The 22,876-nt window shown below is 34.0% G+C and overlaps 4 protein-coding genes across 5 annotated transcripts; 3 read left to right on the top strand and 1 right to left on the bottom strand.

Annotated features, from left to right (window-relative positions):
* Positions 1–28: 28 nt before the first annotated feature.
* Positions 29–5,429, bottom strand: LOC100175914 (sulfide:quinone oxidoreductase, mitochondrial). Its single transcript, XM_002129117.4, has 10 exons — positions 5,176–5,429; positions 4,584–4,754; positions 4,119–4,172; positions 3,348–3,542; positions 2,748–2,837; positions 2,162–2,281; positions 1,430–1,613; positions 1,213–1,279; positions 799–978; positions 29–540 (listed from the first exon to the last, which is right to left on the bottom strand). Exons 1-10 carry the CDS (start codon positions 5,374–5,376, stop codon positions 480–482), a joined length of 1,323 nt encoding a protein of 440 aa, XP_002129153.1. The 5' UTR covers positions 5,377–5,429; the 3' UTR covers positions 29–479.
* A 710-nt stretch (positions 5,430–6,139) lies between these two features.
* Positions 6,140–18,676, top strand: LOC100186104. 2 transcript variants are annotated; one of them, XM_002124943.5, is made up of 22 exons: positions 6,140–6,916; positions 7,268–7,426; positions 7,636–7,823; positions 8,108–8,333; positions 8,785–8,977; positions 9,325–9,592; positions 9,947–10,092; positions 10,390–10,472; positions 10,881–11,018; positions 11,580–11,746; positions 12,189–12,372; positions 12,777–12,900; positions 13,389–13,590; positions 13,979–14,100; positions 14,442–14,566; positions 14,951–15,098; positions 15,522–15,624; positions 15,795–15,929; positions 16,226–16,508; positions 17,000–17,133; positions 17,440–17,578; positions 18,107–18,676. In XM_002124943.5, the coding sequence occupies exons 1-22, from the start codon at positions 6,893–6,895 to the stop codon at positions 18,233–18,235; spliced, it is 3,420 nt and encodes a 1,139-aa protein (XP_002124979.3). In that variant the 5' UTR covers positions 6,140–6,892; the 3' UTR covers positions 18,236–18,676. The 2 variants fall into 2 exon arrangements, with proteins under 2 accessions (XP_002124979.3, XP_026693248.1); XM_026837447.1 differs by lacking the exon at positions 6,140–6,916 and having other exon boundaries at positions 7,312–7,426; positions 7,668–7,823.
* LOC101242987 (monothiol glutaredoxin-S6-like) lies at positions 6,225–6,557 on the top strand. Its single transcript, XM_004226809.2, has one exon. It carries the CDS (start codon positions 6,225–6,227, stop codon positions 6,555–6,557), a length of 333 nt encoding a protein of 110 aa, XP_004226857.1.
* Positions 18,677–19,793: 1,117 nt separating the features above from the next.
* On the top strand, positions 19,794–22,734 carry LOC108950067. The gene is made up of 5 exons (XM_018814797.2): positions 19,794–20,199; positions 20,593–20,678; positions 21,041–21,174; positions 22,148–22,319; positions 22,393–22,734. The coding sequence occupies exons 1-5, from the start codon at positions 19,794–19,796 to the stop codon at positions 22,732–22,734; spliced, it is 1,140 nt and encodes a 379-aa protein (XP_018670342.2).
* The last annotated feature ends 142 nt before the right edge of the window (positions 22,735–22,876 follow it).

Raw genomic sequence — 22,876 nt, 5'->3', positions numbered from 1 at the left:
TAAATTTTGACAAAAATTAACACATGCGTTTGCAGTAAGGCACAATTTCATTTATTAACATGCAAAAAAAATTTACTAGAAAATGTGTTAGTTTTAAAGTATATGCACCAAACTTATTTGATACTTCGTTTTAATAAGGTTTAATCTTTTTTTTTATATTATTACAATTCTATTAGCACATTCTTCATTAGTTTATTTGATCAGGGATTAATATAACAGCCCAACAGATTTTAGTGCGTTTAAAATTGAATGTACATTTATTACCAAGTGCATGGAATTGTAAACTAACAGAAATGTACCCGATTAAGCTATTGGCAAATGTACACGTTTGAGCTATGGGGTGTTAACATGCTTAGCACACTATTACAGCATCTTTAATTGGATGCTCAATAACAAAAAAATGCAAAGGTTAAATGGCTTGAACGAAATAAGTGATTGCCGCCGCATATGGTAAAAAAAATATATTTGGATTTATCACTTTATCGGGACATGCCAAGATGCATTGCTTTTCTAAACTGTTTCGGACCACTCCATCTGCCCCTGGAAAAAAAAAATGTTAAAAGGTATCTTTAGTGGCCACATATGGGTTAAAGAATAGAATTATACTGATCAAACTGCTGTTACCATGTTATACCTTCTCGAGTTTTCCTACGAAGATCAATAAAATTAACCTGCCACCATTGCACAGTGATAAAGCAAATTACATTCATGGTAACTCATATGAAACAGAACACCCATGTTGTTTTGACTGTTTTGCCCCGTGTGAGATAAAGCAAGTTACATTCATTCATATCTTACTTTAGCATCATGTCCCAATATATAGCTGGCATAACATCAGCTTTCATGTGGTACATGCTTCTCCTTTGCTTGCCCTGGTCAAGGGGAAAGGTTTCCAATGGGGCGAGATCAAAGTCAAACTCAGCCAGTATACACTTGCTGTAACCGGTTATAAGAGGACATGATGTGTATCCATCATATCTGGGAATGAAATGATAATATTTGTAAGTGTAATTGATAAATTAAATAAAATTATTTATAGTTCTAGGAACTATATTTATTCTATTCCTATTTTACAATTCGTTAAAGGTGTACCCCACAAAATGTGGTTTAATCCTAAATATCGACATTTTTTTGAAATTTGGGCCTTCGGGTATACCAGTAAGAAATATGACCTGCAATCATAAATAATGAAACAGGTAAAGTTATACTTACAAAGGAGTGCACTGACCACCAGACATCACACTAAGCAGATTCTTTGACAGAATTGCATTCTGGCTTGCTGTAAAACAAAAGAAATTGTAAATCACGCTATGGGTAAAAACTACTTGAGTAAAATGTCAAATAAAGCATGAATAAACCCACTGTTAGACTAATACTAAGAATTTATTTCAAAAAATTACTCAAAACCATTTAAGGTGTAAATACTTACCAACTGCGGCTGCTGTTTTTGAAGTAGGAACACTGCTGCAGTCGCCCAAAGAGAATACATTAGGATACCTCACGTGTTGCATGGTCTCTTTATTTACCTCTACGAAACCAGCAGCGTCTGCCAGTCCTGAGGTTTTAACAACTTCATGGGGTGACATAGGAGGCGACACGTGTAGCATTTCATACTGTTTAATTATTTATCGCAATTAATATTCGTGCCAAATTGGTTTTGAAGCTTGAATGACTGTTATTGTAATTATGTAAAGATTGTTTTAGTGTTTTCATATAAAATTGACAAGCAAATGGATTTAATTTTATGAATGTAACTTGCCATGATAAAATAACTTGGCATCGAATAATTTGAGTCTACATAATGACTTGGTTAAAGCAACTACATTATAGTGTCTTCACAACCCTCACAAATCAGCAAGATTAATATTAAATATATCTAGTTTCTTCTTAAATTTTACTTTATAGTGCAAATACCGTTGCCTATTATTAGACCACACGCAGTAGTATAACACTTTCAAATTTAAAATATACATTTCAACTAAATGCTACTGAATCTACTTAAACTAATACTATGAAAGTGGTCAGCCTATTATCCAAATGCAAGTAGTATCTTTAAACCTTTGCATGAATGCAGCACTACAAAGTGTGACAAAAAATATATGTATATGAAAAATAACGCCTAATATTGACATATGTATATGAGCTAAATAAAATGTTATACTTTGTAAGTAACAAGTTCTTCTGGATTGGCAACTTTTTGAAAGATCGCTTCCTTTGTTTCAGGTTTTACTTCTACAAGGTTGAGACCAAAGTTTGTGACGATATCTTTTGAAGCCACCACCTATGTGTGGATTTGAGGGTAAACAAAATATCTGATCACATAATTTAAAAAAATATTCACATTCATATTGTCTGTAGTCTTGTTTAAACATGTATTTTTTCATTTAGTGCGTGATAATGGTAGCTAATATTTTGTTATTAATTTACATTTTTTCATGTTGCTGTTGCTAATATGCGTAATATAAACTGTTGTTTTGCTAAAAGTGTAATTTTCATTAAAGTTACATTTTTTTCATATGACAAGACATCGTCAAGTTCCAACATAACAAATCAATTACTTTAATATCAATTTTTTATTTAAACAAACAGTAAAAGTATTTTCCTACCACTAAAATAAACATTATTAATAAAGGCAATTAACTTTAATAAAGGCTGAAAGTGTATTTGAAAGTTGCAATTTTGAATATAGGCACATTTCAGAAATACAGGCACATTTTTTTTATATATATATATTACTTCTATATTACCTTAGATAAAGATTCTGCATATTTCTTCACAGCAAATATTGAAGGCCCAGCACTGTTGAACATAACTGTAGCTTTGTCACGCTTTCCGTGCTAATATTAACAATATACAATAGTTAATAACAAAAAATACAACATTTAATAAATATTGATATCCACAGAAAACCTTTGTCTTTACATGTTTTATGTTAATTATTTTATTTTTATAATATAATTTTAAAAGTGCAATAACATTTTTGCACATAGACTGTCCGTTTATTTGCATGTACCCTAATATACTAACTATGTTTTTACACGATTTTAGGTATTTAGATTTTAAAAGGCGACATGAATAGGATTTCAAAATAACGTGAAGACCCAGTATTTGTTGTCACAGAAAGTGCATTATCAGATTTATGGACATATTTTTTCAGTTTTAAAAAGTTAAATAATTTGAGTGTTTTGTTAAATATGTTATACATTACACATAAAAAGCTACACATGTTATTATGTTAAACAGTCTAAGTTTAGCTTGTTTGCATTCGAGTATATTTAAATAAAGTTCCTGTTTGCACTTTACAAATATTTAAATAGATAAAGCACTTTACTCTGTGCTATAATTACCTTTCTTAAATATTCATCGGCAAGGTACATTATTTTCTGGGGTGCCCCTGGACATTTTAAGGGTGGGGTAGGAAATGTAAAGATAGCATTGCCTTCTGTGAAATCTTGCAAAGCCTCTAATGTCTTGCCTACTGTTTGTGCAGAGTAGTTACTGCATACACCAGGTGTGTCAAACGCCTCTGGAAGACCTTTGATCTGTTGTAAATGTTAATGGGATTATTATAGTGTTAATGGGATCATTATAGTATAACTTGCTTTATCCTCTCGAAGCCGTAAAACGGCAGACATTACAAATTACAACGTGGTGTTCTGTTTCATACACCTCATGCCAGCTCATGTAAAGTTACATATGATCTGTATGGTATAAATTTGTCTATAAGAGTATTGCAAATAAGTAACAATAACAAAATATAAAAATGTCTCTTTGATTAAATCAGATCAAAAACAATGCATAAGAACAAAAAGGTAAGACCATAAAACAGTTGTTAAAACACACTTTAAAAAAGTACACAACTATTAAAAATGTGGAAGCAACACTTAAGCAGCAAACGAGTGCATAACACAGTTATATGGTATGTAGTACTTGTCTCTTTAAATAAAACATTGTGATGGGTAAAAATAGCCTACATAATTTATTGGTACAAACATCAAATAACACAGTGTATACTTATTGTTGAAACAAATTCAAGCTAATTGTTGTAATTGAAAATGTTAGCATAGAGGCATTGTTTGTTGAGGCAACTCTATTATGGAATGAAAAGGTTTACCCACCCTGTCAAACTGTAGTTTTATTCCCAAAGCTACCACCAAGTATTTGTATGATACCTATAAACATAAAAAACAAAATTAACGAAGATTATTAAATAAAATAGTACCAGAATGCAAACAGTATAATGTAGCATTATTGTTGTACTTTTGAGAGCTATGGCGTGTACATATTAATAATAATAATAATGATAGGAACAGGAAGCTAGGCAAGATCTCACACTAACCACACAGGTCCATTGTGTACTTTGCCCAGGATGGTACTCATATAAAATACGATGAAGGATCAGAAAACGGGGAATATCTTACGGTTAAAGGATTAGAAAAAATGAAACACTACTGTATAAAAAAATCACCTGTATATAATGTCAACAGCCTAACCTATTTTTTAAGTTTAAAATTATTTTTTTAAAACATATTTCACCTAAACTGAAAAATGAGTTTGTATAAACTTCAAATAGGCCTACATACTTTTTCTCCATTTCCTAATATGACTTGATTATTCTCTGGATCAAACTGTTGGATTGAGTCTTTAATCCAAGTAGCTTTCGGTGGAATAACATCTTTCATGGATTTTTGTGAACTTGACATTGGTTTCGCCCCAGCGCCCACTAGTGTCCATAGTGGTTGGTAGTAGTGGTTCTTCAAGCGAAAAAACAAATTTCGTTATCCAATGGAAATATATGGGGCAGTATGGGATTCTGTTTAATGTTGTTGGTTTTAAATTGTTAGAACAGACAACAGTATGCAATGTGTAAATATATTGCCATTTTAAATGTGGTCCGAGGGGAGTACAAAAGTTACACAATATATATACAGTTAGATATACATACATACACAATAATATATATATATATACAGAAACATATTTATAATCGATTTTTTTGCATATTAAATGCAGAGTGGGATAATGATTTGACCAATTATAAAAGAAACAATAGTCCCAGACATAAATACATAGTACTGAATAAAACATAAAACAAATAATTTATGTTCTGGGATATACATTTTATCTAGCAGTGGCAGTTCTGCAACAAATAAGAACATAATGACATCAACTTACATCAGCAGGTTCCACGATTGCAACTTTTCCTTTACCAAGTTTATTCGCCAGTCGTGCCCCACTAGAAATCCCCCCTGTACCCCCACCTGCTACAAGTACTTCATAAGATGCATTACCCCTGCATGCAAATACGAAAGGGGTTTGTCTTGCAAGTTTGTGACTTGCTTGTATAGTGTTTCTGATACATTGAAGCTGTGCCATGATCACAGTTTGCCTGCATTCAAATATAACACCCTGTGAAAACAAATACAAATTTTGGTGATAGTGAAAGATCTCCTAACTTCAATAACCCATAACTCTCTTGGTAACTCCAACTACCAGCCTATAACACTTTCTACCAGCCTAATCTGTAACCTACTAGAGGTGTTTCATGAGTTATCATATTTCTGAACTCACTGACATTTTTTATAGGTCAAACTACTTCTTTTCCTGAAATCATATTTTACGCCCAAAAATGCTCGTACTAAGCAATAAGACTTAATTAACACAAGGTGATAAGAAGATAATGTTAATTATTAACTATTTTCTAAATTGCTGATTGTGCTTAAGTGAATGTTAGGCTTAATAGGCTATACTCTGCTTTTTAACAGTTTTGTTAAAAGGTGCCCTTGTAGGCCTGCAAGCTAAAATGAACACGATGATGAAGCACTTTTAGCAAAGTTTTGTCATTACAGGTAAGAATAGATGTCAGCCATTATACCTATGTACATATTCACGTAGGACAGCGGCTTTTATCCACGTGACCCACGTGTAGAGAAGCATTCGTGCGGAAAAAGTAAACAACACTAAAGTTTTTCCCCCTAGTTGCTGTTTAGTAAATAATTTTGAAGTTATTTAAATATGGTTTTAAAAGTTTGTACAAAAGAAATAAGGATAGAAATAAATAGAGTTGCGAATGCGCGACAGGGTATAATTTATTATTTTTATGAACATTTTACGGATGACTGATTCTGTATAACAACAATATCGTGGTAACTAACGTTAACATTACATTGATATTAATGTAAAAACAAGGCGTTTTACTCAATTCTAGAGATAAACATTACATTATGGGTGGTTCTGGCTCTACCCAGCTATGCCAGAAAACAGTGGCTATGGTTAAAAATGAAATAGCCAGCAACAAAATACAAATGTTTTCGAAGACTTACTGTCCATATTGCAAAATGGCGAAAGACGTTTTAAATGAGATTTGTGTGCCATACAACGTGATGGAAATAGAAAATCGTGACGATGGCCCCGAAATTCAAAAAGTTTTAAAAGATATAACTGGCTCAAGTTCGGTTCCACAAGTATTTATCAACGGTCAAAGCATTGGAGGTGGTACTGAAACAAAAAAGTTACACGAAAATGGAAAACTTTTAGAACTTATTAACTCTCAATAGACCTCATTATATGTCATTGCATTTTATGTTTCTTTATTATTTTTGGTATTTATGAGTTGTATGTTAAAACTTAACTTATAATGTCCAATTATAAGTTGTTTAATACCTCCCAATAAATTGCATGACTGCTACATAATATGTATATACAATAAATAATATTGCATTATTTGTTTATTTTTGTTTGTTGTCACATGATATTGGTGTACGTACTCGTTCAGTGGGGCTTTAGTTTTATTGTCAATTGTTTCACAGATATTCTTGTTATCTGTTTAAATAATGGATGATTTTATCAAATTGATGTGGAAATAAATTTTGTTTTTATAGGACACTAACCGATGGAGGCTCCTGTCTCTAAAAAGGTGGGTTTTGTACCCTTGTGTATATATGTTTATATACAATAAATATATATATATTTGTGTTCATGTGCATTTTATGTTGTAGAATTTGTGGTATCTTGTCTCTATTTATGTGCCAAACAGTTAAATCTGACAAACTATGAAATTAGGGTTAGTGGCAATAAGTGGCTACCTGTGTTTCTCAATCTTTTTTGTGACTCATGGCTACTTTTACAGACACTGAACGCTTGTAGGTTAAATGCCCTTGCTCCATCATTATAGAAACCTAAATATTTTAACCTACTTCGCGCAATTCACTTTAAAATAAACAAGAATGGTATATGTTCTCTTTAATAAGGATTTTGCAATTTGCAGGGTCTGGTCTTAACAGCAGGAAGATACAGACTTCTGCAACCCATTGTTATCAGTAGAGGCATTCTGCAAGCTACTGACAGTTCTGATAATGAAGGAAGTTTAGTTTCTGCAACAAAACCTCTCAAACCAGCCTCCCCAAAGCAAGGGAATGAAAATATTGTAACTATGTTTGTTTCTTATTCGAGCATTTTTATTGGAAACATTAATTTAAAAATTTTAATTCGGAAGGGGCAACTAAATGTGAATCCTCTATAAATATATATATAATAAAAGTGTCATTTTGGCATAAATTCCCTTTAAGTTTTTAATATGCCTGGTAGAGTCGAGAGTTTACATTCAAAATTTGTTATTATTTTTTACATTTTCAGTTGTTTAATTTGCCCACAATACCCAATGTTAGAGTAAAGCAAGAGGTTGAGGTTGTGAAGCAATATTTAAAAGACACTTTCATTGAACAACATATGAAGAGATTTACTTCAGCTTTGCTTCAGAACGAGATATTACCATACAATCCATACCCTGGCTTTATTCGACGATTTCGAAAATTAGCTGAAAGGTAAATGTATTAGAAGTTTAAACAGTCTGTATGTATTGTATTTCAATGTATATATATATATAACAGACATATTTGAACCTTTATCAATAAATTGATGTAGATAAGTTTCTTTATCCTCGCGTAGCCGGAAAATAACAGTTGTTATAAGTAACATGGGTGTTTTGTTTCATAGACCTCGTGCTTGCTTACCAGTTACCATGCATGTTAATTTGTGGGTTATTATTTTGGTTTAAAAAACAGCCATTGGCATGTAAATCACATTCTATTATTTCTGTTTATGTCAGGTTTCATATGGAGAAAAAGTCCTTGCAGACAATACGCTCAAAATTGGACTTTCCAGCTTCAAGTGAGAATGGTGTTTTATACACATCTCAATACCCTAACTCGGATATATGGGGCCTTGAACACATTGTGGGTCATATCAACCCTAAAACTATTGAAGGATACAGGGGAATGGTAGAATCATCTACCATATCTAGTGAAGTTGCCACAAATGTGCTCAAAAGTGAGGTAAAAAAGTTTTTGACATTTTTTTCGAAATATAATATATATAATTGGAAAAGCACCATTCCCATTGAAGGTGTGTGCATACTTGGGCAAGAAATTTGAGTGAATCAGAGAATCTATGAATGTAGCTTATTTAGTTATTATCCTTGTGCGACAGGGCTACGTCAGTCCTTCAAGCATATATATATAGCTGACGAATTGGACAACCCAGAGGGGACCGCTCGGTTAGAGCAACTACTGTAAATTGTCTTGACCAAAGACACATGTTATATCTAAATGTCATTTATTCATATGCAGGGAGACAAAGATATTTATACGTACATTATTTTAAAACAAATTTGGGGCCAATGTTTATTGATTAATGTAGGGCAGGAAACTTTAGGCGATACCTGGCTACTATGCCACCCCAGGTTTGGTGTCTAGGTTTATAGGTAATCTATACATTTCTACTCAGGTGACTGTTCTCACATCTCTAAGCGGGCCTTGCATATTCTGCCATTCATTCTACAGTGAATGGAGCCATCTTGAAATCAAAGTTGCCATTGTTGTTTCATCAAATGATATCTCTATAGCTGCCAAGACCTTCACATCTGTGCTAGTACAAGATTTAAAACAAATGTCGGACCATAAAGATCATATCTTAACAGGTAGGGTCAAGATCCGGACTGCTGGTTTATTTTTAAGTTTAAATCTGTTTGGCATTTTTTAATCTGTGCCTGAATGAATTAATGACATTTATCCCTTTGCTGTAGCATTTTTAGAAATTATAACCTGGGTATTCTATTTCATACATTTCATGCTCGCTTAGGAGTTAGTACAACTTTGTATCGGTTTAGTGTTTGTTTTTTCTGTATGGCTGACAATTTTGACAACCAATTAATCAACTACCAGGTTGGGGTTTTTGCCAATAAGTGTTTTGCCCAAAGATACATACTTAAGATATTATGCCATATTTAAAACAAATCATTTTTTCAGAGATTTGTTTTTCTCTTAGATGTAACAATACCTGTTGAAGAGGAAGATGGGTGGACGACTGTTTCTGTTCCTCGAAGAGAACTTGCATCTCTTCTTAAAAACTCCTCACCAGACGAGGACTTCGTCCGGAGCATTGTGCATGGAGTTGTGTCAAAAAAGAGGATTTTATCAACTTGCTTGTTATGGGATGTTAGAGCTTCAAAAGTTGTACCTTGTACCAAGCAGTATAACATGCTGCTGCTACAAGGGAGTTCTGCTGGACAGACTGGTCTAAATAGGCCTGTAAAGTAAGTCTCATGGTGCACAAACTTGAAGTTCACATCAGCATTGAGTAGCATGTTTAGGGCTTATAAATGGCAAATTATGAAAAGTTGAAAACACTTAAAAACCTAATGGGTGATGCAGAGTTGCCCACAATACTGCTGTGTATGTCAGATGTGTTCTTGGGCAAGACACTTAACAGCCATTGCTCCAACCCAGTGTCCCCTATGGGTTTTCTATTTTGTCGTACTTCAAAATGTGGTAACTTGTAAGCGGGCGGGCATGTGAAACAAAATAACAGTGTTATAACTACATTCTTTGCCCCACAAAAGGAAGATAAGAAAATACATTTATTCATTTATCTGTCTGTTGTTGTTTAGAAGTCCATCTGGAACCCCACGTCTTGTGATATCAACTTTACCTTTCCAAGCTTTACATGAAGGAGTTTTCATCAAGAAACAACACGCAGAGGAATATCTATCACTATTTCAAAGATATTACACAACTGGTGTACCGCAACCAATTGGTTAGTTAAGTGGCAGAGACTAATGATGCCAAGCGAAATATATATCATTTATAAAACAATTGGTTGAACTTGATATTTTTCTGTAAATGTGATTAATTTTTTGTAATACTTTTTAAAAAATTTTATCCTAGTTTATTGGCTGACAATTTTGGCAGCCCATAATGATAAGGGGCTACCGCAATTGGCTTTAAATTTGCTATCTCTTCGAAATACACACAATGGTAGCAGTGTCAAGCCTTGAAGTCGATATTCTACCCAGACTTACGTTTAAAACTCATGATATTATTTTATGTGTAGCAAATCAAGCAAGAAATCGTCGAACTAAACCTGCACTTAACGGCGATCCTATGAGAACGGAGATGCTGCAACCAATCTTGCAGGTTACAATTAACACCAATATATTTTAGTGACAGGCATTAATTTTTCAATGTAGTTTTAAATGAAGCAGTTACTTTAGATTGGTTAACATGCAGTAGTACATCGATAAACATAAACATAACCAATTGCCCACCAAATATATACGTCTGCCATAAGGCAAGGCATTATCAGTGTTTGCTGTTAATTGTCTAGTATAAGGACACAGACGGTTTCAACTCTTAATGATAGCAGCAACTAGCTTGGAATTTGTATCCTCTGAACTTCATGCACATTATAAACACTTATTTTCAAATAATTTTGTCCCTCAGATATATAAATTTTTAAATACGAAAAAAAAACAAGTATAAAATTTAGATAGAAAAAAAAATTATAGGACAACTAGCATTTTATTTGAATTATTTGCACCTCAGGCTTGGCAAATGAAAGTGGCAAGTGAGCCTTTAGAGTCTTCAGCATTTGGTTCTGTGCATTACATGCTCTTGATGCATCTTGCTGAGACAAGAGTAAAGACTTTTGCCAACCACACAGAGCAGGACCTAGCGATACAGGTGGTTCTTAATTCTTAATAATATTTATAATTCTGTTACTCTGCTACCAGGCATAATATAAAATAATATTTATTTTGGCTCACCTCACATTTTTTTAAATTTTAGTGATTTAGTCGAATCTGAGCACTGGGATGACACACCCATATTTGCATTACAAATGTAATTGATAAAATGTAGCAAATACCGCATACTTTGGCTCTAATTGGGTATGGACAGCAGCTGAAAAATCTATTTTTAGGTGTTAAACTGAGGTGCCAAAACATATACAAAAATCATATTCCCCACATGCACCTCTAACATCACCTATGCTGAATGATTGTAATAAAACAAGAGACTGACAGTGCCATTTAGGCAAAATATATATCTCTTGTGTTGTATTGGTTGGATTTTATTTTTTGTCTGTTACATTTTTATAACACCAGATCCTTACTATGTTTCTTACACAAGAATTGTTTAACTCTGAGCACCAAATCAGGGTCAGATTCGCAAAATTTACTACAGTTATGTCCCTCACTCTTATAGATTAAAATTTTCATTTTTTTTTCAATTATTTTTTTTCAGATCTGTAGATTTTACAGCAGTACTGCTGCCCTTCTTAAATCTGTCACTTTATACTCTCCTCTTATTGAAGAGCTTCTCTCCTCTTCAGAGAGCAACCTCTCCAAGATCACGGATGATTTCGTCTCTTTTTATCGACGAAGATTGCTAGAAATAGTGGATGCCGATTTGTAAGTCTTAAAAAAAGTTTTAAAAGTTGTTATGATTGTGTTTTGGTTTTACAAATTAATATGGTAGTAGTTTTCTTTATCTTTGTGTGACCGGAAAACGACAGCCACTATAACACTCTGTTTCATACACCTAATGCTTGTTCACAAGTTACCACATATGTTATTTGTGTGTAATCATTTCCTTATTTTTTTGCTGACAATTACAAAATCCCCTTAAGGAACCACTTGGTCTGATCAATTTAAAATAAGTGTCTTGAGATATATTTGTTTGCAATTTTGTCTTCCTAATAAATTGAGGGTAGATACAATGTGCTTAACATTGCAAATGTATTAAGGATCTGATGCTCCAAAATGTAACAGATTAAAAAGGTCCAACCAATTGTTTCTATCAGAGATATATACACAAATTAAATGCAAATATGTGTGTCTTTTTTATTTTCAGGCTTTCAAGATCCACACAAATGGAGTCGTTAAAATTACAAATTGATTCAATATTTCAAAATGGCGGCCACGATTCATATCACGCTACTTTAATGCCATCACATCTAAGACAACTCTCATATTATATATCAACTGTTATACTTTGTTATACAGAAGATGCCTTGGACAGGTGCCAAGCCATTGTAGTAAGTATAATTTGTGTGTTTCTTCTATTTTATATATATTTTTTGCTACTATATAATAACATTTGCTTCACACAACATGTAAGCCAAAAGGCCTGTTTTTCTTTTTTAAAGCCAAAATCAGAAAAAAGTTTGTAAGTCTGTAATATTAGTTGTTATTACAAATTTTTATAGGAACAAAGTTATGAACCCATATTTTTACTTATATTACTGTGGGGTAACATGTATATAGTTATATAGTTCTGTAAATATTTTTGACCTTACTGATTACTCCAACCTACTATTTACCTTATTTAGCTTACCTATAAAAACATGACCGAAAATCAAAATATTTGCTTGTTTATTGCCATATACGTATCATACATTCAAATTTTTGTACTATATAATATTTTAATTTGATATTTTAGTCGTTAAAATCTCAACTGAATCAGAATTACCTCCACCTGACCCCACCTATTATTATGTTACCAAAACAAACCCAGTTTAAACATGGAATTGTAAACCCATCATGGACTGATGTGGATAAACTAAGTGAGTTCCTCTACTTTAAATATTCAATGGTTATCTGCTGTATATGTTTCTAGTTGTCTCATATGTGTTGTCTAAATTGTCGGCCATACATAAAAAAAAACAGATAAAAATGCTTACAAAGTTATATATTTGGTAACTGGGAAGGGATAAAACATGTATAAAACATAAAATCTGTTAGAACACAATAGTTTTTTTTTTCTATTTGCGTTCGTACAGTTTCTATCGGCAATGAAATTCACCTAGAAACTGTTTGTATATTTCGTTACTTATTGCTACCAGCTATAATGTAAATAATCTTTCAATGGCTCATCTGGTACGAAAAATGAAGAGTATTTCCCATGTTTTTTCTGTCATTGTCATTTCCTGATAAAGTCTTGCTGGATGGCATACGAAACATTGGAAATACACTACGTTTTTTACCAGATTAACTGTTGAAACAAGTAAATTTTGTTATGTTACTAAAACTATACCGATTTTTTTTTTTATAGAAATCAGTCGTAAAGATTGCGTCTCAAACCTACAAGTCCCAAAAGCTGTTGCCTTACAATACGCTATCATGCAGTATTCATCAGATGTTAGATTGGATGAGACATGGATGAGATTCCTGCATCATTTGCTCCTCCAGGAGCAGCATCTACCTCCAAACCCTTTTCCGTTACTAATTTCTCATCTTAGAAGATCAAGTATAAGGTGGAAAAAATTTTTAATTTTTTTTTAATTTTAATTCTTGTAATATTTGTAATATACAGTACGGAGATGGGACACCTTTAGCAAATAATATCCAAATATCCTGATCGTGTTTTAAACAATTAACAACGGTCTATGGGAGTTGTGAGGATATGGTTTTATAATACTATATATAATTTAAGCTAACCACATGTTTAGTTACAAACATGATATCAAAATTAGTTATTCTATTTCTAGCAATATACTTTTTGGGTACTGGGTTCAAGCTGAATCTGTCAGTCTAAAAACAATATAATTTTTTATGTTACAAATCTATGATAATATATCACAGAATTACCCCGCCATGCATGATTAATTTACTTATGATAATTAATACTTAAATATTTTTTAGTGTCCACACCAAGTTCGAACACGATAACACTGCCGTAAACCGATTAATTCAAAACAAGGTCGCTGTTTTTGACTCCAGTAATAACATATTTACTGTCAATGGAACATCTGCCTTTGGAAAAAGTAATTTCAAACTAAATGAAATTTTTAAGAGTGTTTTTATGTTTTTTATTGACAGATTTACAGTAGTTGTTTCTATTCTGTTTACATATATTTTCTGTAGCCTAAAGTGCAGCTAGTAGCTGTGTAGGCTTTATAGTTTCTGTTTTATAACTTCCCATAATTACTGTGTAAATCACTAGGAAAGTAGTATTATCATGCAAAGTCTTTGTTTTATTAATTCAGGTTAACGCTTTAAGAATTTACCAGTCATTCTTACTTTTCTAATCTGCAGTCATCATTTTTTAATTTTTGTAAAAAAATTGCTAATTTATTATTTTTAAATTTTAGTACAAATTTTGCAGAGTCATCATTACTTTTACTAAACCTTAAAGGTTTCCGACAAGTTTCGGAAATCTCAGCTCATGTCGCACTTTCACCACCCGGTGATGCTCTTACTGGGGCGCCAATTTCTTCCGAACAATTTCAGGTAAAAATTGTTTACCAATTTTAGGAATAAACAATAATTGCTCCAACCCAGTTGTCACGTACAAGCCTGGTGCTTTGGCAAAGTGGTTAGCACACCTGCCTCTAACCCAGGGGTAATAGGTTCAAGGCTTGTTGCTGCTACCATTGTTAGCGTATGTGTTCTCAGACAAGACAGGGGCAATTGCTCTAACCAGTGGTCGCTACTGAGTTGTCGAAATTATCAGTCATACATAAAAGAAACATTTCCCCTAAAAATACAACTCCAAAGCTGGCAAAAAAATCAACAAAAAAATCTGTAAAACACTACAATCCGTCCTCCACTATTTTACTATGACAGATAATTAATAAATAAATACTTATATTGAAACATCTATCTCTTATTTAGGTTGTACCATGTATATGTGTTGTACCACCAAGTACGTACCACGGCTCACTTTCCCCATACTTATGTACATTGTATTTAAGCGAACATTGTTTTGTGCGTGGACCAATTGGACAGCTGCATAAAGGGGCGGCTGCCTTGGCTAAAATCTGTGAGTATTTTCAATGATTTGTAAATGATTGATTGAATGTATAGTAGGGTGGGGTTTAGTGGCGCAGCCAAGGGGGGTTTAGGAGGTCGCGACTCACCCCTCCTTTTAAACCAAAAAAAACAAATAAATAAAAAATAATGAAAAAAAAATGAAAAAAAAAAATGAAAAAGAAATTTTTTTTGATTAAATCGCCCCCTTATTTATTTTCTGGCTGTGCCACTGGTGGGGTTAGTTGGGAAAAGTTTTCACTATCTTTTCTTCTTTATTTTTTAGTAAACAAAAATATTAAAAAATTATATAATTGTATCTTCATGACTTTATAAATATGTTGTTAATTGTTCAAAACACCATCGGGAAATATGTCATCTCTGAAATTATACCCTGAATCTCTTGGAATTAAATTAATTCTCAGCTAATTTTCAGTAAAATCTCATCTGGCCAAGCTAAAAAGTTCGGGTATTATTTTACACCAGGCCAAGTTTGGTGGTGTGATCCTCAACCTTAAAAATGCAACCAATTTTAGCAGGTAAATATTTTTTGAATAATGTTTTCTACTTAACTTATTCTTGCATGGCGGAAAAACCACAGTCGTTATAACGCGGGTGTTCTGTTTCATACACCTCTTGCCCGCTTACAAGTTATCATGTATGTTACTTTGTGGGTGATAATTTTTTTTATTTACCCAAATTTTTCCAGGTTTGAGAGTGAGTTCTCTGCTGCTTCGAGTGGTGGTCAAGAAATTAACATTTCTTTTTACTTCCCGTTGTCATGGCGATATGTTCTTGTGAAAAAACAGATGTTTGTATATTATGTAGAAGGAAAAACAGACAGGTTTGTTAAATTAATTTTCAATTATGTAGCTTATTTATCTTTGCATGACGCAAAATGCAGTCATTCTATTTTACACACCTCGTTCCAGCTTATGAGTTACGGCATATGTAACTTTGTGGGTTTTTTTTTATTTTGACTAATATACCATATTGCATACTTTGCGTTGTAAATTTAATAACATGGCCTTTTTGTTGTTCATGCAAAAATTTTCAGATATTTTTTAAATTTCTGAAAATAATTGACCTCTAAAACCCCTATGACTTAAGACCTACTTTAATATTTTTCAAATATTTTAGAGCAACCTTAATGTCCAGTAGTACAAATTCAGCCGGTGAAGAATATTCAATTTTTTTCCATCCTGCTGATGCGCTTTACTGCTTTCGTTCCAACAAGTCGCACATGAGCGATTTTGGGGATGTTGCACTCATTGATGCATGGAAATCATGTGACTGGTCAAGGATGATTAGTTTGCTCACTATAAAAGCAATTTCCCTGCATGAAAACTCAGACACAGATAACAGCTTAAGAAATGAAATACTCGCTTTTTGCTTGCGGTATAACAACAGTGTCCCTGGAAATGTAAGTTTCTCTTTTTTGTGTGATATTCTACTCTAAGTGGGTGAGGTCCTATAGTCTAGCACGCTATGGGACCTAAGATTTAGACTAGAGTTGGCTCATTACCCTAACACTGAAGCTGCTATGACCCATTAGTGACCACTGGGTTGGAGCAATTGCCGTTTAGTCCAAAAGATATCAGTATCAAGCATTAAACTCGGTATCCTTCGGCTACAAACCGGTTAAATATTGAATATTGCATCCACTTCTTTGCTATGTAATAATTGAAAAGGTTATTTAACTTATCATACATATAAATTATTAAAACTTATAATTATTAACTTGTTAAAGCGACTCATCTGGTCTAAAAACATAATGTATTTCCGATGTATTGTCTGCTATCCGACAAGACTTTATGAGGGACTGATTCATTCTTTTATACCAGATAAGCCTTGAAAGATTATTTACATTATGCCTGGTAACAGAATAGCTTCCTTATACAACCTACATTGCAGATAGATTATGTAATAGGAATGGGCCAAGCATTGGAAGGGGTTATTAACATGGCTGTAACGGCAATGGAAAACAATATTGACTTGGTTGGTGTTATTGATCAAGCACTGGTAGAAAAAATGGCTTTAGAATTCAAGTAAGTACAAATATTACTATGTGTGTATTTCTGGAGGACATTTAACAGTAATTGCTTTCTTTGGTCACTAATGAGTTGCATAAATTTGCTGTTATTCAATAGAATATACACACTTAACCTGATAATATAATGTATGTCCCGCCACGCGAGGTTAAATAAATGATTTTTTTCTACTTTTTTTATTTTCATTCTATTTTTGTTCAGATTTTTGTTTTTCTATATCTGTTTATTTTATTTACCTATAGATTTTTTCGGCCACGTGAGGATAAATATGTGAAAACATGTTTTTCATCTCTTTTATTTCAGAATTAAGCTTGGATTGGTTTTTGCCGTTGAATCTACACTTAGTTGTAGTTGTATGGTGGATTTTCTTTTGAGAAAATTGCAACCAGTGGCATTTCGTGACCAAAAGACAAACGCAGTTTTCGTTAAGTACGATGCAAAGGTGTGAGCTGTTTTATATAACTTAGATGTGATGAGGGATTTTTAAACCTATTAATTTTATTTTTTGGGTGTAACAACACCGCTTTTTAATTGACACTCTTTCACAAACGTTTTATACATACCATCTTTTAAAGACTGTTGTTTTACTGTTGATTTCCTTTTCTTTGTTTTTTAAATAACATGATCTTCGCTATCGTTTTCGAAGAGTTAAATCAAATTGTGTTATGTTAAAGTCCAGACTAATTTTTGTAAAAAAAGTCTAAGGAATACTTTTCCTTGTTGTGGCTCAGTAGTTTTTTGGCACCAAATAGTGCTTATAGCTTTCAATATGGTAAACGTTTGTTTTGTTTTGGTAAAGACACTCACTGGTAATTGCCAGTGGTCATGAGCATTGTACAAAGTAACAGCTATACAAAAAAATCAACCTATAATGCTACATGGGTGGTAATTTGTAAGTGAGCATGAGATGTACAACACATACACCCTCTTTTTTTTAAATCGTCATTTGTAACACTATCAATTCCCGCAGTCTACGTCTACATTACAAGAAGTACTTTGCAACATGATTGAAATAAGGAACTCGATAGCGCTTGATTTACTGCACGCTACACCATCTGTGTATGAACATCTCATGAAATGTAGACAAACCAACATCTAAAATATCCATTCGTTTTTTATCTTTTAAATAGCAGATATAGTTTGCTCAAATTTGATTATTTCAACAATTTTGTTTTTTAACTCCATATTGATATCATTATGTAGTAGAGTAGGGTGAGGAAGTATGGGACACCTTTTTATTCTATTTTCTTACTCCATTTGGTAGTAAATAAAGAACATTCAAGGAATTATAAGCCCTTGACTCCCTCTAACGGTGAGTAAGTGTTTAAAACACGTTCAGGATATTATGTGCTGAAGGTGTCCCATTTCCCCCCACCCTACTGTATATATATATATATATATATATATATACCATGTTTTATTGTATTTTTTTAATTAAACAGGTAAATACACACTTCAGGTAAATAGGCATTTAGTATAACAAATTCTGATCATGCAACTATAGAGCCATCTTATGAATGAATTCATGTAATCTACTTTATCCTCGCGTGGTCGTTATAACACGGATGTTCATACACCTCGTGCCAGCTTATGTGTTACCAAGTATGTTACTTTGTGGGTGATTATTTTTTGGGGGGATATTTGCATCTTTTTTATGTACGGCTAATAATTTAGACAACCCATTAGTGACCACCGGGTTGGAGAAATTGCAGTTAAGGGTCTTGTCCAAGAACATAAACGCCCACCGTAACCGGCTATTTCCCGCCCGGCTAGTTCCCCCGTGACCATTCCCCCCGGCTATTTTCCTTCCGACTGTTCCTCCACCGACTGTTTCCCCCAATGATTATTCCCCCCCATCATGTTAGGGGTTTGTCGGGGAAAATAGTCGCCGGTGGGGGAATAGTCACGGGGGGAGAAATAGCCGGGGGAATAGTCACGGGGGGAAATAGCCGGGGGGGGGAATAGTCACAGAGTGGGGGGAATAGCCGGGGGAAATAGTCACGGTGGGAAAACGCCTAGAACCATACGCCCACAGTGGCAGGCGCGCTAACCACTACCCAGCGCTGTTATGCATATTAATTGGCTGGAAACGGTAAGACAACTCGGTACGCCATTACAATAAATGACATATTTCCGCCTTTTGCGGTATGATCATAGTATACTCAGGTCATTTCAGTATACTATGAGTCAGACATGGCATTTTGGGCGGTATACGACAGCTTTTTTGGTTTTGCATTGTAGAAATGTATTGCGTAGGTTACGGCGTATATAGGCGAAAACATTATAGCGACAATAAAAAATTACAAGCGTAGTTATTTTTACTTGGATGAAAGACATCAAGTGAAGTATGCCGTTACATTACCACATATAAGATAAATGTTAACAGTAATCCTTTAGCTTGTGACCGGTGAAAATTGTTATCTCAAAATTGCGCCTAAATTTAATTTTCAATACGAACGCCCGATGTTGCGGCAAAAGTTTTTATATATATAAATATATAGGCTACAATGGGTATCAGTAAAGCCCAAAAAATATTTTGAAACCAACAATTTACCACCAGTCACTAGCTAAAGGATCGCATGTGTAACAACTACTTTTTGTGTTTTTTTCAGCAAAGTATTAACATATGAACAAAAATGTTTTACGTGAACAAAAAAATGGCCTTTGGCATCATCTTTGTACTTCTCGTGGTGCTTACATTTGTAGTGCAGAAATTGCCAAGAGATATATATCCAGCAAACAAGCTTAGCATAGCAAAGGGAGTGCAGAAAAATACCGAGAGTTTGCATAGTATTGGCTCATGTATGAAACCACCTACGGCGATAAATTACACCATTTGTAAGACTCTACCAGTCTTACCTGTAATATGTGGAGATGGGGCGAAAAAAAGAGATTTTGATGAAACTGGAATAAAATACAAAGTCCCCAATATTGTATATCTTGTAATGGTCGGGAATCCAACCATTACATTTGACTCCGTTATGTATTTAACCCTTCGGTCAGTAGCGAGAATACAACAGCCTGAAGCGATTGTCATCTACTATTCACCTGCTGAACCAACAGGTATGTATTTCATATAAGGGTAAGGGGAGATGGACTTCTTTTCAATCTATTTTTTGTCTCATTTGGTAGTAAACAAAGAATTTTTAATAAATTATAAAACCGTATCCTTACAACTTCCATAAACCGTTGTTATTTGTTTAACAAGATCAGGATATTTGGATATTATGTGATTAAAGTGTCCCGTCTTTCCCATTATACTGTACCTACATAATATCGTGTAATCTATGCAAACCGTTAATTGTTTAACAAGATCAGGATATTTTGATTTTATGTGCTAAAGGTGTCCCATCTTACCCCACCCCTACCATAGATTATTGCAGTGACATTAAGTTCCGCATTCAATGAAATACTGTGAAGAAAATGTAACTATTCTGTACGTTGTGATCTGTACAGGTGAATTCGCTAAACGAGCAAACCAAGAGATTCCGTGTCTTCGTTGGGTTAAAGTAGAAGACCCTAAAGTGGTCAAGGGTGTCGAGGTAACCAATATATCAATCAAATTATTTAGAGAATGTTTAAGACACGGGTTTAAAAGTTTTATAAAAAATATATTTTGAATGGATGCTGAGCGTGTCTTCGTGCACGCACTTGTTAAACTTAAAGCATGCGCTGCCCAACGAAGTTTTGTTGTATAGTACTGTGGGGTAAGATGGATGCCAGTAGCTCTCAAAACCCGTATTGCCTAATCGTGCTTTAAAAAATTAACAACGTCAATTTAGAGTGATGGGGCTATTATTGGTATAAAAATATCTAAACATTATTTGTTTACTTTCAAACGCCCCCCCCCCCCTACTTTATATATGTTGCTGTTTTTAATTTATGGTTTTATTCGTTCCTACAGCCGATAGCGGATTCCCGCACTGAAATAATTCGATTTCAAAAACTGATTAAGCATGGCGGTATATACGTGGACAATGACGTTATTCAACTTAAAAGCTTTGATCCACTTCGCCACTATTCCTTTGTTGCAGGGCGGTAAGGGTTATTTTAAAGTAAAATGTTACTTTTGCTAAACTGTAGCGATTGCAATCGTGGCGGGTAACTGGTAGGCAGGCACAAAGTCTGTGAAACTGGACACCCGTGTTATATAACGACAGTCATATCCTGCCATACCAGAATAAAGTATGTGACATTCGGCATGAGTCTGCGACGGTTTGTTTATTCGTTCGGCGTTATATGATTATGGTTTAATGTATAATTTGCTGCGACTACTTCCGTATTGTTTCTAGTTTTTCTTCCGCCTTATGTTTGGCTTTTGTGTCGCCTATTTCACCACTTAAGCATAATTGGACTCCACGGCGCGAGTTAGTCTTTTTCTCCTGTTTCGTTTACATCCGCCCTATTATTGCATGAGATCGGCAGTTCTTGTTGTGCGTATCGTTAAATGTTGGTGTAGCCTATTTGAGTTTTATCCTTACGGTTCTTATCGTTATTATAGTAATTTTATATGTTATTGAACTGTTAAGAAGCCCCATATACATTAGTCTGGTCAGTACCGGCCGTTAGAGCAGCGACCCGGACCACATACTTTTACGATAATCAAGTTAACGATCACTGCTTCAGCCAAGCAAACGATCATTAAAATTGGTTTTCCGAATTATTATATAGTCATATACAAAAACACACGGAGTTACAAACGCGTAACATCGCAACCGGTCACGTGACGGATGTCGCCCCATCCCGTGTTGTTTAATGAGTATGATTCATTCATAAATCAATTTTTGATAGCAGGGTGGTGGAAGACGGAACACCTTTAGCCCATGATATTCGGATATCTTGATTGTGTTTTAAACAATTAACAATGGCCCATGATAGTCGTGAGGATACTGTTTTATAATTCTTTGAAGTTTCTTTGTTTACTACTAAATGGGACGAAAAAAGAGAGTACAGTGACGTTCCATATTCCCCCACCCTGCTATATATATTAGCTTCACTTATACTTTTACAGTGAACACGCAGTGAGCATCAATGACGGAATCTTGTTGGCCGAACCTAAATCACATTTTCTTGACAAGTTCTTTCATGAAAGCTATTTGAAAGCTTATGAAAATTATGATCCAGTAAACTACTTTAAATATGGACAGGATGGCCTGTTCCAATTCTACCGAAAAAACATGGCGGTAATATAATGAATTATACAGTTTTTTTTAACATTTCAAAGTTTTCTATCTTTTTAATGTAAACTTTTTTTAGTCGGACGTTCATATTGAAGATTTTGCAATCAACAGACCACTGCCCTTTGAAGGATACGAAGGTGCTGGTGCGGCAGTTGATAGCCACTATGATATAAGTAAAAACTACGTACTGCATATACACCCAAGGGCTGCTGTTAACCCTAAACCACAATTGAAATACATTTATACGGATACTGAAGAACAAGTCCGCACCAGAGATAACATATACGGAGCAGCAGCTAGAATAGCTTACTTTGGAAGTCCAGATCTTATATTTAAACCTGGTGAAAAAGTTTACAATCAAACACCCACGATTAAGTTGAAACCGTTGCCGAAGATTGAACCAGATACCAGTGAATAGGCAGGCCTGCGTCTTTGCCGGCCAAGTCTGTAAACTTGTATAGTAGGGTGATGGAAGATGGGGGACCTTAATATCCAAATATCCTAACCGTGTTTTAAACAATCGTCTATGGGAGTCAAGAGGATATATACGGTTTTATAAT

Source organism: Ciona intestinalis, chromosome 14 (genome assembly GCF_000224145.3).
Source record: "Ciona intestinalis chromosome 14, KH, whole genome shotgun sequence".
NCBI lineage: Eukaryota > Metazoa > Chordata > Ascidiacea > Phlebobranchia > Cionidae > Ciona > Ciona intestinalis.
This window is presented reverse-complemented; position numbering and strand designations above follow the sequence as displayed.

What these genes read in the sequence shown, in the direction of transcription:
- LOC100175914 (XM_002129117.4), bottom strand. Translation starts at nt 5,376, where the DNA reads ATGGCACAGCTTCAATGTATCAGAAACACTATACAAGCAAGTCACAAA. An exon ending in TAAAACTACAGTTTGACAGG is followed by an intron (nt 3,543 to 4,118) that starts GTGGGTAAACCT and finishes CATTTACAACAG; the next exon opens with ATCAAAGGTCTTCCAGAGGC. An exon ending in AAGAACTTGTTACTTACAAA is followed by an intron (nt 1,614 to 2,161) that starts GTATAACATTTT and finishes ATAATTAAACAG; the next exon opens with TATGAAATGCTACACGTGTC.
- LOC101242987 (XM_004226809.2), top strand. Translation starts at nt 6,225, where the DNA reads ATGGGTGGTTCTGGCTCTACCCAGCTATGCCAGAAAACAGTGGCTATG.
- LOC100186104 (XM_002124943.5), top strand. Translation starts at nt 6,893, where the DNA reads ATGGAGGCTCCTGTCTCTAAAAAG. An exon ending in AGCAGGACCTAGCGATACAG is followed by an intron (nt 11,019 to 11,579) that starts GTGGTTCTTAAT and finishes ATTTTTTTTCAG; the next exon opens with ATCTGTAGATTTTACAGCAG. An exon ending in GACTGATGTGGATAAACTAA is followed by an intron (nt 12,901 to 13,388) that starts GTGAGTTCCTCT and finishes TTTTTTTTATAG; the next exon opens with AAATCAGTCGTAAAGATTGC.
- LOC108950067 (XM_018814797.2), top strand. Translation starts at nt 19,794, where the DNA reads ATGGCCTTTGGCATCATCTTTGTACTTCTCGTGGTGCTTACATTTGTA. An exon ending in AAGTGGTCAAGGGTGTCGAG is followed by an intron (nt 20,679 to 21,040) that starts GTAACCAATATA and finishes TCGTTCCTACAG; the next exon opens with CCGATAGCGGATTCCCGCAC. An exon ending in TATTCCTTTGTTGCAGGGCG is followed by an intron (nt 21,175 to 22,147) that starts GTAAGGGTTATT and finishes ATACTTTTACAG; the next exon opens with TGAACACGCAGTGAGCATCA.